This window comes from Curcuma longa, chromosome 4, assembly GCF_044706935.1.
Source record: "Curcuma longa cultivar G26 ecotype Majalengka, Jawa Barat chromosome 4, ITB_CL_G26_1.1, whole genome shotgun sequence".
Taxonomy (NCBI): domain Eukaryota; kingdom Viridiplantae; phylum Streptophyta; class Magnoliopsida; order Zingiberales; family Zingiberaceae; genus Curcuma; species Curcuma longa.
In genome coordinates this window covers 18,480,045-18,496,852 of record NC_133864.1, presented here as the reverse complement: position 1 = coordinate 18,496,852, position 16,808 = coordinate 18,480,045, and the positions used below count along the sequence as shown (strand labels likewise).

The following is a 16,808-nucleotide window of genomic DNA, read 5'->3' as shown; positions in this document are numbered from 1 at the left end:
TGTTTAAGTTGATCTTTATGAAGGATAAAAAGCAGTTGTTACAAAATAACCATTACAAACTAGCTTATATATACAAGGAAACTAGAATCTTCTATTCTATAAGCATTGTTTTCTCAACCACACAAATATCTTCATTTATTCTAAATGTCTGAAAATCTAGACCGATCTAAAAGATCCATGATCCGTAAGTTTTGGAGAAATGAATTGGTAAAAGATACAGAGGATATAGATGAACAAATAATGCTCCGGTTATCTGAGCAGCGATAAATGCTACGTCAAAGAGCTCAAAGTTCTTCTAACAGGACACAGAAGAGAAGGTATTTGAACTGGGATCGTGAAGTCGGACACTCTCGTCTTTTTAATAATTACTTCTCTGATAAGTCAGTATATTCTAACGTCGATTTCGAATGCAAAGAGGGTTATTCCTTCGTATAGTCGATGTTTTAGAAAATCATTCTAAATATTTTCAATGGAGGGTCGATGCCAAGGGAAAAAAAGTTTGTTGCCACTTCAAAAATGCACGATGGTTATCCATCAATTGGCGTACAGAGTCCCTGCCAACTATTACAATAAGCACCTACAGGTTGTTGAAACAACTGTCATTGAATATTTGTTCAACTTTTGCTAATATGTGATTTAAGTGTTTAGGCACAATTTTTGAGAAAACCCAACGTTGCCAACATCCAACACTTGCTTGAAATGCATGGATAGAGACAAGACTTTTTTGGCATGTTGGGTAGTCTTAATTATATGCATTGATAATAGAAAAATTGTCACGTTGCTTGGAAAGACCAATTTAGTTGGGGCAATAATTATGCTTGAAGGCCCATCAGTGGACTTATGGATCTAGCACGATTTTTTTGGTATTGCAGGGTAGTGTAATAAATTAATGTGCTTAACAAATCACATTTATTCAACATCTTACAATAAAATGCATCAAAGATTAATTTTACCATTAACAATACACAATATGCAAAAGGATATTATCTAACTGATGAGATTTATCCAAAATGAGCTACTTTCATTAAGAGCTTTTCATGCTCTCAGGATCCCAAGAGAATGATGTTTAAGGAACAATAGGAGGTTGCAAGAAAAGATGTTGAGCGAGTATTTGAGGTGCTCCAATTTCGATAGACAATGATTAGAGGTCCAGGACGATTTTGTTATAATGATAACTTGAAGGACATCATATATATATATATTATTTTGAACAATATCATTATTCATATTAAGGATGAGGGAATGCAATAGTCAATAATGAAAGAAATCCTTCATCACAAATATTTTAGGGTTCCATCTAAAAATTTCAAGAGTACCTCTTGAGAAATTATAAGCTATATGAAAGTCAATTGCATCATCATCTTCTAGCCAACTTAGTTTAGCATATCGAGACACACTACAATCGCGATGAGTGAAAAAATAATTTATTAATTAAATATATTTAATTATCTTATAGTCTATTTCATGAATTATTTTTTAAAAATTCATTGTTTAATATTATACATTCTTTTTAAATTTTATAAAATTTTGATTATATTTTATCAATTATTATTTATAAAAAAATTATATATAAATCTAAAAAATAATATATTAAATACATATTCTACATAAAATATAAATAAAATATAAAATACATTATCTATATATAATGTAAGATATAAATAAAGAATGAGACCCATAAACAAGGTTGAGAGATTTTTTTTTTTTTGATAGTGGAGTGATGAATAAGATTTTTTATTTTTAATATGGTATTGTAGGGCCAAAAAAACCTTACAACAATTTCTACCACCAAAGATATTCTTAGTAATAAAAGTTTTTTTTATTTTTAATGTGGTATTGTAGGGCTAAAAAAACCCTACAATAATTTCTACCACTGAAGATGCTTGCTAAAGCATATGTGTGTAACAAAATAAAATTGTATGATACTCTGAAGTATTTTTTTTTTGTAAAACTGAAAGGAGAAAAATAATACAATGATATTTGAAGACTTAACCTACCCCATGACTTTTGTAGCTTTTGTGTGAATATCTAAAAATAAAAATATATTATAAGGTAAATTCAATCACGGTTCAAAATTAACGATTCACAAAATCTCAACCCTTAACTTTAATTTTCAAAGGCGGTTATAATTTACCGTTTGAAATCGTCGATTACGATTAGTTCATAGCGTGATAGTTCAAAATTATTATTTATATTTTATTTTTTAAAAAAATATTTAAAAATTTATAAATATACAAAATAAAAATTTTAAAAAATAGTATATTTATTTAAGTTATATATCTATTCACTTAGAATATAAGAGTGAAAACTATATTTCTTTTAATATTTTTCTAACTTTCATCCGATCATAGGAAAACACATTTTTTTAATTATTTTTATAACTTTCATTCTAAGCTTAAAAAAAATCAAAATCAAAATAGATCAAGAATAATATTATGCTAAGTTCTAAAGTATTTTTTTTAAGTCAATGATATTTTAATATGATTAATTATATATCATATAAATTATATCATTTGATTAATTTTATATATTGGGTGATAATTTTCATTATATAGATAATTTTACTATTGAATAAATCATCACTTAATAAATTTATTATTAGATATATTATGTAAGTCAAATAATATATGATAAAATAATAAAATAAGATTAAAAAGTAACCTATTAAGAGAGTTACATCAATAAATTTAATGGGTTAAAGATATAATAGTTTGAATTAGAAGATTCAAAATAAATAAGTTTAAAAATTAACTCAACATTGAAAAATTTTAAGCAAACAAATTAAGTGATATTGAACTAATAATATCATGAATCATACAAATAGGAACATCTGTCATCAATTCCCAATGAAGGCATTTATCTAGCATAATTGATTCTCAAAAAATTCAACTATAAATATCAAATCATTTTATATATTTTTTAATTTATTCTGATAATCAATGAAAAACTTCTATAAAATCAGACCGATTCCTTCCAAAATTAATCGGTTCAAAAAATTCACCCTTAAATTACTAAAAAAAACAATATTAATATCACTAAAATATTGTTAAATAATTTATAAATATAAAATAAATTTAAAAAAATAATAAACAAAAAAGTGATTACGAGTTCGTACCCATTGATCCGATTCCGATTCTAAGTCAGGTCCAATTCTGATCTGACCTATGGACAAATCTACTACAAAGAGTACAACTAAGGTGCTCTTACAAAAGTTTTAGCAAATTTAGAATCCTAAATACGTTAAGCACAGGATTATCCCTAGAAACTTTAGAGATTTATGCTTTTCTTTGAAAAGAAATTAAACATACAAGGAAAGCAATGCAAACTCCATCTCAAAGACAACCAAGAGAAGTTTTTGATTGAGAAAGTCTTTAGATTGCAAGAGAATATTGTAGAAAAGTGTAATGAATGACGAATCGCACTACAATCGATGAGCAAAATCCTCTAAAACTACCAGTAATACAATTGTTCCACATGTAATTTTTTTTTCCAAAAGTGGAAATGCATGTTGAACAACTTATAAATTTGGCCGACACTTCAAAAAAATAATTGTTGCGAAGCTTAACATTCAAAATTTGATAGCTCTAGAAATGTCAAAATTTTACCTTAGCCTACACAATAGCTTCTATTTAAATGTGTGTCGGCCGACATGCCCCGGAATATGATTGAATTGATTACTTTAGAACAGACTTGTTAAAGTGGACAAGAGTCGAATCTCGACAAAGCCGAAGCAATATCCTCTTTCGTAATGTCCACTCTTTTATAGTGGTCAACTGCAATTTCCCGATTTACCTTCTCATAGATAGTCATAAAACCGATCATATGGAGACCGCTAGAGTGACAGATTTCATTTTTTGCTAAAATGTGTTGGCCGACATAACACTTCGATCCACAATATGAAGCCAATATTCCGTCGTGAGTCGACCAACATATATCATAATCAACACACTTGTTGGAGACATGAAAATCAAGTTTGTTTTAACATTTTCAAGGATCAACTATGCTAATGCATTTTTGAAGCTTCAAAAACTATAACAATGTCACTTAACTATAACATCTACTATCATTAGACTAGAGGTGAGATGAATATAAAGACACACCTAAATTCAATTCCTTGCACAAAACACAAACAAAATAAAGAATTAATAGTGCAAATGCTCATGTTATTAATTCAATTGATCATGTCTAGAGTATATGACAATGAAAATAAAATAAACACAAGAAGTGCACAATGCTAGTTCGAGATACAACATAGTTCCAAGGCCCTACTCTATTCTATAGCTCAAAGTATCTAGAACATTAGTCCCGAATAGTTTCCATTAAATCACTCATTCACAAGATGTAATAGGATAAATCTCTACAAAAAAAAAAAAAAAAGATAACACTTTGGCCCAAACTTTGGAATTTAATAAGTTATCATAAGGTTGACCCGTGGTTTCGCTCAAACAAAGTATTACCTTCTCCAGAAGATGAAAAATGAAAAACTAAGGAGTTAATTTATCAAGAACTTGATGATTCAAGTTTAATCCACAGACCCAGCCTAATCCAATTATAACACAACTAATTCTTGCATAAGTATTGCAATCTTTGCCAGAATCAGGTGAGTAAACCTACACAGTATCAGAATCATCATAGACATCAGATTCTTAATCTAGTTATATATACAGGTTCCAGATATTACAGGAAGACTTAGCGATGGTGAAGGTTTGTCGCCATCATTTAGGACAAATGATAAAATAACAGGAAAAGAAAGGAAATCCGATGTCAATCTAATACTTGGTCAAAATTTCTGCACCCGTCTTAGTGATCAGTATGGAATGCTCAAATTGAGCAGCCATGCTGCCATCAGGTGTGAGTGTAGTCCAACCATCGTCCCATGTAACGCATTCAATGCTTCCCGTTGTAAGAATGGGCTCTGTGGAGATGATGATCAAGAATAAACAATCGAGGTCAAGGAGCAAATATTTAGCTAATTATTTGTGAGGTTTCTCCGAACATTATATCTTTTGAGAGCATCCACAAGGCTCTCTCGTTAATAACCCTGAATATTTCATGTGAGTTTCAGTCAAAAGACACGTTCAACATTATATCTTTTGACAGAAGAAATGTTTTAGGTAAGGTTAGGAACCAGGCTTGATCCAGAAAAAATAAGCTAAATGTTATAGGTAAAATTCTTGGCATGCTACAATAGGCACGAAATTAATAACTAGTATAATGGGTTTAGTATGATGCACCAACATGATTTTGTCATGAGCATCAAGCATGGTTTAGTTGAAAAAAAACCTGCCTATTATTGGAAGAAACCATATAACAATGCAAGATCCAAAAGCAGGATTAGTCTTTAGGTTTATATCAGAGAGGAGGAATAAGAAACATACCGATGGTGAATGTTTCACCTTCGACCATACAACCAGGATAATTATTACCTGTCAAAGTTTGGAGATCAGAACTTTGAGGAGCATATCTTAAGTAGTTAATAAGTTATTAAAGAGATCCAATATATGAATGGCCTAGCCACACAAGTATGTGCAAGCATGTAATACCTGCGCATAACCTTATCGCAATTACATGTATGCATACGCAAGAGTTGTAATTTCAACCTCTCAGACAATAGTATAGTATTACTAAATGCTCTTATTTAATTAGATGGCACTCCCCTACGAAGTGAAAGAACAAAGTGGAAAGCTCTTGGTGCAAGCAGTGGATGTGCTCTTTTTAGTGAACATCTGATCTGCTATCCATAAAGGAACCATGGTTTTACAAATATATGTATTGACTTAGACCTTCAAAATCAGAATAACTGTCCCTTATAAACTAATAACATATCAATAGCATAGACCAATCTAACAGTTGATTAAATGAAGATAATGATCAGATGTTGAAAAGTAAAACTATCTTGGATTAAGTAAAAACTATGATTAAAGTGTATCTTTGATGAACAAAAAAATGACTCAAGATTCTTCCAGAAGCTCAAGCTCTCAATCAAAGATAATTAGACATATATTGAGATAAGGTACTCACGATGATGCAAAATTATTGGCTCAGAGTGAAATACTTGACCCACACCATGTCCAACAAATCTTTCCACCACGCTGAATCCATATCTTTCTGCAAGCTCACTAAAATTATGAAATATGTGAGAGTCAATGCAGCTCAATAAGCAAGTACTAATAACAGAGAATTCAACAACTTATCTAAGATATTATATGCCAACAATAACAATCAAGTATTTATCCCACTAAGTGGGGTCGGCTATATAGATCCTCCTATGTTATTGGACTCGATACCCTACTATATCATCATCTATATTTAAATGAGTTTTATCATATTTTATTGTTCCTAAATAGTTTTATTTGGTCTTCATCTTCCTTTATTAATGTGCATATTAAGTAGGTCTACAACTTATCTAATATGTTATATGCCAACTTATACAAAATATATTAGTTTCACTATCTCTGCTATATGCGAGTGACAAATAAAACCTTGATTGATTATACAATGCCATTTTTTTTCAAAAGTTATCCTCTAAGTAAATGCACACTCTGGCTGAAGGTATATGCTCCTCCAAGTAAATGCACACTAAGTGGGATAGACTATATGGATTCTCTTATGTCATTGAACTCGATCCCCTACTATATCATTATCTATATTTAAATAAATTTTATCCTATTTTATCGTTCCTAAATAGTTTTATTTGATCTTCCTCTTCCTTTATTAATGTGCATATTAAGTGGGTCTACAACTTATCTAACATGTTATATGCCAACTTATACAAAATATATTGGTTTTAGTATCCTGCTACATGCGAGTGACAAAAAAATCTTGATTGATTATACAATGTCCTTTTTTTCAAAAGTTATCCTCCAAGTAAATGCACACTCTGGCTGGAGGTATACAGACTATGTGTGAGAATCAAGAAGCCTATTCACTGGAGTAATTCTTATGCATAATATCTACTTAAAGGATGCTTCATTAAACAATCAAATGATTTAACTAGCATATTAAAGTTTTTTCATAATCAATTAGTGTTGAAAGTGAAAATGGTAGGAAACATAAAAAATCTAATTAATATAGTTAAGTGATTTAAGAAATATGTGGATTACTAATAATATAACCTCCAATATCAAAGTTTTGATCAACCAACTATATAGTGCATATGCTGGTTGGCATAAGTTGTCATTATTGAAAATTATGTATGTTGATAAAAATATCTAACAATTTAGAATAACTTGTATATATGTGTGAGCATATTCTCAATATATAGTGTTAACACTTGCAAATAAGTGCTTAAGCTAAAAGTTACAAAATACTAGATCGAAGACTTTGTTTATTTAAGTAAGCCCCTTTTGATGCATCACACACACTCTCTTCACTCTCCATTTGAGTTAATTTCTACTTGTCAAGTCTCCAATTGTTAAGAGCCCCTCCTTGCTTGAGAGTGCTCATTAACTCTCAAGGGACTTAAACTTGAGTTTTTCAAACACCATATTTCCATCCAAAAGTGTTTTGATTCTCAAAAGCTCTTTAAGAAAGTATTCCCAGAACCTTCCACATAAGAAAGACCACATATGCTATATCAATGTTGTAGGATCAGTGCGCGCTAGAGGGGGAGGAGGGGGGAGGGTGAATAGTGAGCGTTCGTTCGTTCTTTCTATCAAAAATACTAGCAGCGGATATTAAATACCAACACATAGACTCGCGGATTTTATTTAGTTCCTAACCTCCCAGAGTTAGCACGTCCAAGGCATATGTATGGAAAAACGTCCATCCACTAATGATCTCCTTTCCGAAACTCTTTCCGAAGAGGAAAAACTCGTCTTACAGTCCAAATAATAATATAAAGGAAAGACAATAAGACTTAATTAAAATAAAGAGAATGCCCGTGTAGCCGATCTAGAAGTCCTTGAGCGCGGCGCACCCTTCCTAGAGCTTCCTCAGTTGCACGAGCTAGGCTTCATTAGTGTTCAACAGCACCACAGAATGAAGAAATAGTAGTGTAGTTGTTGTACTTTAGTGCTGGGTGTAGAGGTCATATAAAGACGCTTTTGGGCGCTCGGATCTCTTTTCGGGCTCCCTGGACCGATCTGATCCGATTCCATCAGTCTTTATCGAGGCCAATTCCACCATCCCTAGGCGCTTGGACGCTCCGAGCGCCCGGATCCACTGAACTTAGGTTTGACTTAAGTTGATTCCGGACTTAGTTAAGCTGCTTCTGTTTGCTCTTCTTATGCTTCCTCAGTCTTGCTTCCAGCTCCTGATTCTTGCAAGTTCAACATACAACAAACAAGTAACATAAACCTACCTGTAGTCTGTTTGGCCTACTAGACTTAAGTTTTATCTTATAGGACTAACCTACTTGGTTTACCCGTGCCAAACTTCCAGTTAGGACTAGTCACTAGGTAGACTTCCCACCTACCAAACATTTAATCACCCTCGACTTGCTTAAACTTTCCCTTGCCTAATCTCCAGTTAGGTCTAGTCACTTAGTAGACTTTACACCTAGCAAACATCCGATCACCCTTGACCTGTTTGAATTTTTTCTTGCCTAACCTCCAGTTAGGACTTCGTTGCCCAGCTTCACTCATTAGGACTTTCTACCCAACTTCACTCATCAAGACTTCCTCTGCCTAGTCTTCAACTAGGACTTCTCTTGCTTAGCCTCCAATTATGACTTCTCCTTCCTAACCTCTAACTAGGAGTTTTTATCCGGTCCAACTGACTAGAACTTCTTGCTAGTCATCTGGTCAACTCTGACTTGACTACTTCATTCACATCCAAACATTAGATCCTATTTAGATCAACCCTTGGTCAAACTGATAGACCTAGATATATTGTCAAACATCGAAACCCTGGAGGCAAACTAGTACTCCCTGCACTAACAAATACAACCCAAATGCCACATATAGTTGGGACTAACGACATATTTTTGTTATTGTATTTCCATAATTATTTATATATGTTGGAATCATGAGTTTATCAGTCTATTTGTAAGGAGGTTAAGCCACACTTTGTATCGAGTAAAAGGACAACACAAGGAAATACATTTAACTGTATAGAATAGCAACCATACAGAAAGAACAAACCAAAAATCTAGTTCCAAAAAATAATAAGAATTTCAAGAACATTTATACCTAATTTTTTTGCCGATCTTTTTAAAGCTAACACCATCTTTGCAGATTGAAATGGCTCTATATAAGCATTCTTCAGTCACCTAATACGGAACATATTTACTGATATCACGATCAATAATCAGTTGAAAAAGGGAATTGCAGGCTATATAACAACCACATGCATAAAGGAGAATGATTTTAACGTGCCATTCAAGATGTTGTCTAAATAAAATCATAAACATAAGGATTCCAATCTTTTAGTAGCAAATGATATAGCAGGCCTTAAATTACCTTAGGCAATAATAGGAGATATAATAATATTCTCACTTTAGGCCCTCACCAGCCTGGTCGTAAGAGCAATGGCTGTCACATCATCAAAGTTTGCAATCCACTTAACACAAATTCAGATGAAAAATATGTCTAATGGCACCAATAATTTTCTAAAAAATTATTGTTCTCACTTCAGAATTTTCTAAAAATTAGTTTGGATTAAACACGGGAAATTGGCATGTTAATAACATTTAAAGCATAGAATTACTACACAAACATTGATAATATAACTTATTTATGCAATAGACCAAAACAAAACCTTGACTAGTCTTTTTGTGCGTTCGTCAACATTTCCACATAAAAATGTTTTTGAAGTGTCTCCATGGTAGCCCTGAAACGCAAACAAAACAGATGTTACATATAAAACTCACAAGGAAAAAATTAATGTGCTAATTCCAATTTTCTGCCAATATACATATATATAGTTAAAATATGTTTTCTTGACTCAATTACAATACAAACCTAAGAAGACATCATTGCATCCGAAATATAACATTTTATTTTGCAAAAAACTCTGTGCTTCCCATGTCCATTCAATTCTAAGAACACCCATAAACATTTGTCAAGTACAATCACATGACCTTAAAATCCTATATTTACTTGGATGTATCATGTCAAACTCAATGAACAAAGGGCAGCCTAGTGCATAAAGCTCCCGCCAATACGAGGTCCCGAGGAAGGGTACATTGTAAGCAACTTTACCTTGTATTGCAAGAGGTTGTATCACATACAATTTTTCTTTGCATTTTGTTCTCTATTATCCTAAGTATGGCTGTAAGACTTGATTTAAACAAACAAATATAAATAAATTGGCATCTGAACCATGTATTTTCCTGATACATCTCAGCCCCTAAACATTATACCATTAACTACTTATAACCATTTAGGTTATTTCAGGGTAACTATTGAACATGAAACACTAAACTCAAGGTTTACACGCAGTCACATTGCAAAAATTGGTGATCTGACTTCTGATGGTGTTTTGGCCATGGCTGGTCAGAAGGGTACATGGCACATCGGAACAATATTTAATCTTGAGTAAACTTCATATTATCTTCACTTTCCTAGTTTTCAAATATTTTTAACTCCCATTCTGTTCATCTACTCTTTCACTTGTTAAGTGAGCAGTCTTGTGTTTGACAAATTAAATTGAGCACGGAGGATGACACATCTCAAGCTTGGATGGATTTATTGGATCAGATGTGAAACCGTGGAAATCTTCAACCTCAAAAAGATGTCATCAAGGTTAAAGATGAACTTGAATAACAGAAGACATAAGACACATTATGTATTTTAGGCAGATTGTATTAAATGTTTTTCTTGTATGTGGGTAGGTTGTAGTTACCTAGAGACAGCATTTTATGAAGTCATGTCACACCTGACATTGGCTTTGAATCAGAGCCTCGAATTTTAGACTAAACTATCAAGGACTACTTACGGTCGATGTAGGGAGTTCTAGAGTAATGCTTGGACTTGATCAAAAGCAATGCCAACTTCATAAGTGAAATTGAAATATCTTAGGAACTTAAAGAATGCCCAAGAATTCATTGCAAAGCCTAGCATTGATTCTCGGCTTTTGGAGGATAGACAAAAAAGTTGAGATGAACTTCGAATTTCACCCTTATGTCAACATCTTTTGCATTTTGTTAGCAAGTGTGTCAATTAAGCTTCAAGTCAGTTGGCAGATGCCTAAACAAAAGGCAAAGTGTGTTAACCAACCTTGAAAGTTGGTTGACACACATTCTTCAAGAGACCTATTTTTTAACATTGGGCTTTTCAATTGCTATTTTTACACAGCGCATCAACTAAGTTTGTAAGCTGGTTGACACAAGTGTTGTGGACCACTTAGATAAGTATTTGTTGGAGCTCTTATTTAAAAGGGCCTTTAGAGGGGTTTTACTCATTATGTTTTAAGCTTTCACTATTCATTCACATTGATTGAGCTAACAACTCTCTCTAAGAGCTTCTTGTGTATTAAAGGCTTCAATTGCACTTCAAGCACTCTCATAGGGTAGCTACTTCACAACTAGTACAATCTTTGCAGTCTCTATGGTGGGATAAAGGCTTTAAATTTTCTATTTTGTGCTTAATATATATCTTTTAAAGAGAGTGTGAGTTTTAAAGAGAGTACGAGTCTCCAAGGATTCTACAAACATTTCTGTATGATCAAATCTAAGGTTCTAGATATGTCAAAACCATTGTGAGAGCACCTTATCTCTTTGTCAATTTCTTTGGAACATTGCATCGGATGCAACCAGGGATGTGGAGTAGGAGGGTGTTTTAAACCATGTTAAATTTCTTGTTGGCATTTTTTTTTTACATTTCTATTTATATATCATTGCATATTTCACACATTTATATAGCACACACAAATTTGGCATCGTCTATTCACCCCACACCCCCTCAAACCTCCTCTAGCTAGGTCGTTCGATCCTACAATATCATGCTTGTTTCATTTGGTATGAGTGTGGATTCTAGTTTTTATTTTCCTGTTGTATCCTCCTTATTTACTAGTTAACCTTTATTTGTCTTTGAGCATATCAGAGACATCCTCTTGTACTAAAAATCTCAGAGGTATGCTCATAATTATCTAATAATATACGTATCTAGTTCTATATCATTCAACTTAAGAGTTTTTCCTTTTTCTTTTTATTCTCTTGTTAATCAACTAGAAAAAGATTAACTAAGTCCATCATAAATGTCAATAATGTAGAAGATAAATATTTAGGAAAATATTGGATGAAATTATAGCAATTGAAGGATGATAAGATATCAAGAAAACATAGAACAGGTGTTAAGTGTAAAGAAAACGAGTTCAAGTGGAAGTATGTTAGAATTCCTCATTATGACCTCAACATTTTGAAAATAGAGATGTAAATATCCTTGATTGCAGAAATTTAAACATTTAGCATTATCAGACATTACATATTCAGGAAGCAAGCTAATATTTTATTTCTTTATTAAGAATTAGCACAGACAAATATTTATATAATACAAAATTCTTAAAATACTATTAGTAAGTAGTAACACTCTCTGGTCACCCCCTCAATAAGCCCCCTAGATTGAGCTCATACAAGAACATCATGTGAAACATCCCATCAAAACTCCAAATATTGAAGAGATAAGAGGATAAGGATTTCCATAATTTCCTTCTATATCTGAACCGCTGTCCCACCAGGCCATTCACAATAACTACCCCCCCCCCCCCCCCCCCCCCCCCCCCCCCCCACCAGCCCTACCCACCCACCCGAAGCATTGGAAAACTGCAACAACACCTAGGAGATCAAATTGGGCAATAAATGTTCCAAAGCAATTGGTTGATAATCAAATGGCTTGGATGCTCCCTCCATCTTCTGTGTTTAGCCATTTAGTTAAAAATGGGTCATCAAGGAGTTGTTACTTGTTAGTTGTCACTCCTTGATAGTTCAACTTAAAAATGGTTTTTTTTCAGCCCATAAAATTTGAACACTCCATTTTAGACTCCAAGAAAGCTTTGTGGCATGATTTTCCAACCAAAATGACTTGAATTGAGCCAATAACTTGCACCATTTCAACTCATAAAATAGCTTTTTTCAACTAAAAAATAATTGCACACACTAAATTAGACTCCAAAAAAGCATTTGGTGTGTGTAAACCAAAAGGATTTTTTTTGCCATCAAGATGATGAATCATTTTCAATTCAAAAAGAATTTTTTTCAACTTATCTTTTGACCTGAGATTCTTAAGAATCCTTTGGCATGTTTCCATAGTCAAAATATCATGTTTTGGAACATAAAGAGGGTTTCCACAAAAACTCCTTGATGAAGCATTTCATCTCAAATGCTTGAACACTCGACCTAGGGCTCCTATGAAGAATCCAATATGTTATTTTAACCAAAATGATATGTTATGAACCATTAAAGAATTTTTCAGCTTAAAAATACATAAAGACTCTACTTAGACTCTGAGAAAGCTTCTAGTATTATTAAGATAATTTGGATCATTAATGAGTTTTTGATGAGAAGTGGTTGACAATCCACTTTCAACTTCAAAAAGAAATTGAATAATTCTCACTCAAAATTTCACTAGTATAATGTTTTCTTGAAAATGAGAATGCTTGAATTATTAAAATAATTGAAACATAAAAAAAGAATTTAGTTCATCAAACTAAGGTGATCTGGATATGTAGAAAGAGAATGTGCATTTTGTGAAAACTCAAAAGTCAAAAGTAGGTTCGTCATCTTGGATATAAGCCAAAGTGATTTCACTTTTGATCTTGGTTTTTTTTTTAATAGAAATTCAACCATTAAGGACTAGATATCCTTTTGATTGCAATGGACATGATAAATGTCCTTTTAATGGCAATGCATGTCATAAAGAGTCAATTGATTGCAAAACAACTGGAAATTATCAATGGCAGACCCAATAATGTTGATTCGATGCACAAGCTAATATTTTGCTTCTATTACCAATTAGGGTGGTAAATATTAATGTGATATACAACTTCTAAGGTGATCCTATGCACCCATACAGGTAAACCTAAGCTACTTTACCTATAGATACATATAAGAGGAAAATAATCTCTTTTGATTCTTTTAGCTCAACCTTTCAGGCCTGAAAGTTAATCCAATGCAACCAAGGAATTGCCTAATGTTAATGAACTAATAATCCAAAAACAAAAAAAAAAACTTAGAAACAAAAAATTTGCATAAAATGAGAAGACAAACAAGGACAATATTTACTAAGAAATTGAATTGAATGGTCGGCTGCAGCTTCAAGATGAAACATTTATATCTTTAAAACAAAATGGTTCTATAAAATGAGAACCGAGTAAAGAACATACGCTCAGGTAAACTGTCACATCTATGTTTATTATGTCGCCATCCTACAAAAGAGGGATAATCTCAGAATATATGAATAAGAAAATCTTATTTAGAGAATGGAAATACTAAGAAAATCTCTTTTGTAACCTCTAACTGTCGAGAATCAGGTATTCCATGACACATACATTCATTAACTGATGTACAAACACTTTTTGGGAATCCCCCATATCCAAGAGGAGAAGGATAAGCACCAGCTTCAATTATCATCTTATGCACTGCTTTATCAATCTCATCTGTAGTTACTGATGGCTGGCAGGAAGCAAAATATTACATTAAAAGGATATAATAATAGGGGAAAACAATTTGGAAAAGACAACATATTATAATGGATTGCCTGAACCAGATTATCTCAATCAGTAAAAGATAGTTGATGAGGCTACGACAATAACATCCAAAGCAGTTGTAGACAGACAGATTGCATCTTGAATCACCTTGTAAGTTGGATGAGATTTCTAAAGTCTAGAAACAGAAAGAAGTGAGGTATAAGTCGGGCATTGTTGCAATGAATATATGGCTTTTGTTGGAGTGACTATGAGGGTGCCATAAAAAGTATAAAACATTAAGAGTTTAAGTGGCCAATTTTGGTCCGCCTTTGTGGAGTGGTGAAACAAATGCTGATGACCTTTGTATTAATTAGTGAGCTTGTAAACCCACGAAGCATGGATGCTAGGGTTCATGTGGATATGCAAATTATAAAGTAGTGGACTATGTCCGTTCCTCTTGTATTGGAGGTACTGCCATTCCCTGAATAAAATTAGAAACTTGGTAGGATATGTATATCCATCCTACTATACTTGTAGTTGAAGATATGTCAATTGCATAATGATTATAGTGCCAAAGCCAGTCAACTCTAATTTCACATAGACAAGTACACACATGAACTGTTGATGAGCTTCAGGGCTAGAACAGTGAAGACACAACAAAATTCATTAAAAAATTCAGAGTAATTGAAAACAGTTAAAAATTAGCTTCTCAAAAGATGGTGTACTGGAAATTCATAGAATAAATGAAAATGATTAGGCCCTTTGCTTAAATAATGGCTAATATCTAAATTTGTGAAGCAACTAAGAGACATGATAATAACAAATTAGAATGACAAAACAATATTAACAAATTAGGATTTTTGGAGATATGCAAATATATTTTTTTTTGTAATGCAATCAGAAATAGACATTATATTCCTTTGGTTGCAACCTTAAATGAGCCCATAAATTGCAAACTTCAAACTTACTCTTACTAATGTCCCTGCAAAGTCTAATACACGTGCAGCAAGCTCACCAGCAGCCTTCATGCAAGCAATGCCCTCCTCATCATGTATTTGGTGTTCTTTAGAAATTTCAGGTAGTAGTCTTGTGGTTACATATGGCGGCCTAAGAATGTGCTCTGGTACAGGAAGTGTTCCTGACAGTTTACCACGTCTAAGTGGAGGCCTTTTTCTTGCTTTATTTAAACTCTCAGCCTCTCTAGCCCTGGGGGAAGCAGAATATTTAACAATAATCAAATTCACGCTTAACCTGTCAATATGCATACATGAGGTAGGGAAAGGCAAAGACAGAAAAAAGTATATGCCAATATGTAAATATTGGAGTTCATATATTATTAGTAAACTTTTGTACATTCCAAATTCTTCAAAACCTCTAGGGTGTCGAAGTGTGTGTGGATATGGAACTCCATTTGTAACAAACTTAGGTTAGAACTATATCACACTAAGAAACTTCATTGAAAATGAAATATCTAACAACAAAGTAACTTCGCAGACTTACCTCCTAATTCGCATGGCTTCTTCAAGTCCTGATAACCTTCTTGATAAAATTGAAAATTTCTTTTGAATAAGTATAGTTTCTGAAGAATAAAGAAGTCACAAAATCAATAAGTGAGGAAATTACTCGGTATACAAACAACAATAACAATCTAACCGATGGAAAATATCAGTTATTATCATCTAATACAATTGAACAATTGAATAATAAATACGATAGACTATTTTTCTCATCCGGGGGCAAGTTATGATCACCTACTTGCGCAAAATAGAAAACGAGAAAGCACAGTAGAAAATTAATCAAGTAAAGCAACCACAGTGGCATCATCACTGACATTGTTCAACCCAAACATTGAGTTTCATTCCTTAAAAAAACCATCGATCTGATTCCAGAACAACTGAGCGATCCTATCAAGATCCACGACGAAGACAAACCCTAAGTAAAGTTAAAGCAGCCAGCCCAGAGAGGCAAGCGCATCGAAGTCCACACCTCTTCCTCCGACAGCGGAAAACGAGGACCGAAGGAGGGGTCGGCCTGTAAGGAAAAAGGAAGAAGACGACGCGAGGCTCGATCCTGCAACGGAGGAGGAGCCCAACTGCGCCATCCCTCTTCGACAGCCTCGCGCGGCGCCGTGCAAAGTATTGTGGCTCTCGCGGAGACAAGGTGGACTATAAACGGATAGGAGCTTCAGAAGAAATAAAAAAAAACCTTAAATAATTATAATACCATTTTACGCTTCAAAAGCA

At 33.2% G+C, this 16,808-nt stretch overlaps 1 protein-coding gene and 1 pseudogene across 1 annotated transcript; one reads left to right on the top strand and one right to left on the bottom strand.

The window, feature by feature from the left end:
• Positions 1-144: 144 nt before the first annotated feature.
• On the top strand, positions 145-1,080 carry LOC141827216 (uncharacterized; annotated as a pseudogene).
• A 3,540-nt stretch (positions 1,081-4,620) lies between these two features.
• Positions 4,621-16,732, bottom strand: LOC141826836 (methionine aminopeptidase 1B, chloroplastic-like). Its single transcript, XM_074714146.1, has 10 exons — positions 16,552-16,732; positions 16,066-16,144; positions 15,534-15,771; positions 14,390-14,551; positions 14,263-14,304; positions 9,700-9,771; positions 9,132-9,211; positions 6,022-6,119; positions 5,379-5,426; positions 4,621-4,915 (listed from the first exon to the last, which is right to left on the bottom strand). The coding sequence occupies exons 1-10, from the start codon at positions 16,664-16,666 to the stop codon at positions 4,770-4,772; spliced, it is 1,080 nt and encodes a 359-aa protein (XP_074570247.1). The 5' UTR covers positions 16,667-16,732; the 3' UTR covers positions 4,621-4,769.
• Between the last annotated feature and the right edge of the window lie 76 nt (positions 16,733-16,808).

Excerpts from the sequence above, each read along its gene's own strand:
- LOC141826836 (XM_074714146.1), bottom strand. The coding sequence starts at position 16,666 with ATGGCGCAGTTGGGCTCCTCCTCCGTTGCAGGATCGAGCCTCGCGTCG. Across the intron at positions 9,772-14,262 it reads ATGTGACAGTTTACCTGAGC|GGCTACCATGGAGACACTTC; the intron begins GTATGTTCTTTA and ends TTTGCGTTTCAG. Across the intron at positions 5,427-6,021 it reads GCCAATAATTTTGCATCATC|GTAATAATTATCCTGGTTGT; the intron begins GTGAGTACCTTA and ends AAACTTTGACAG.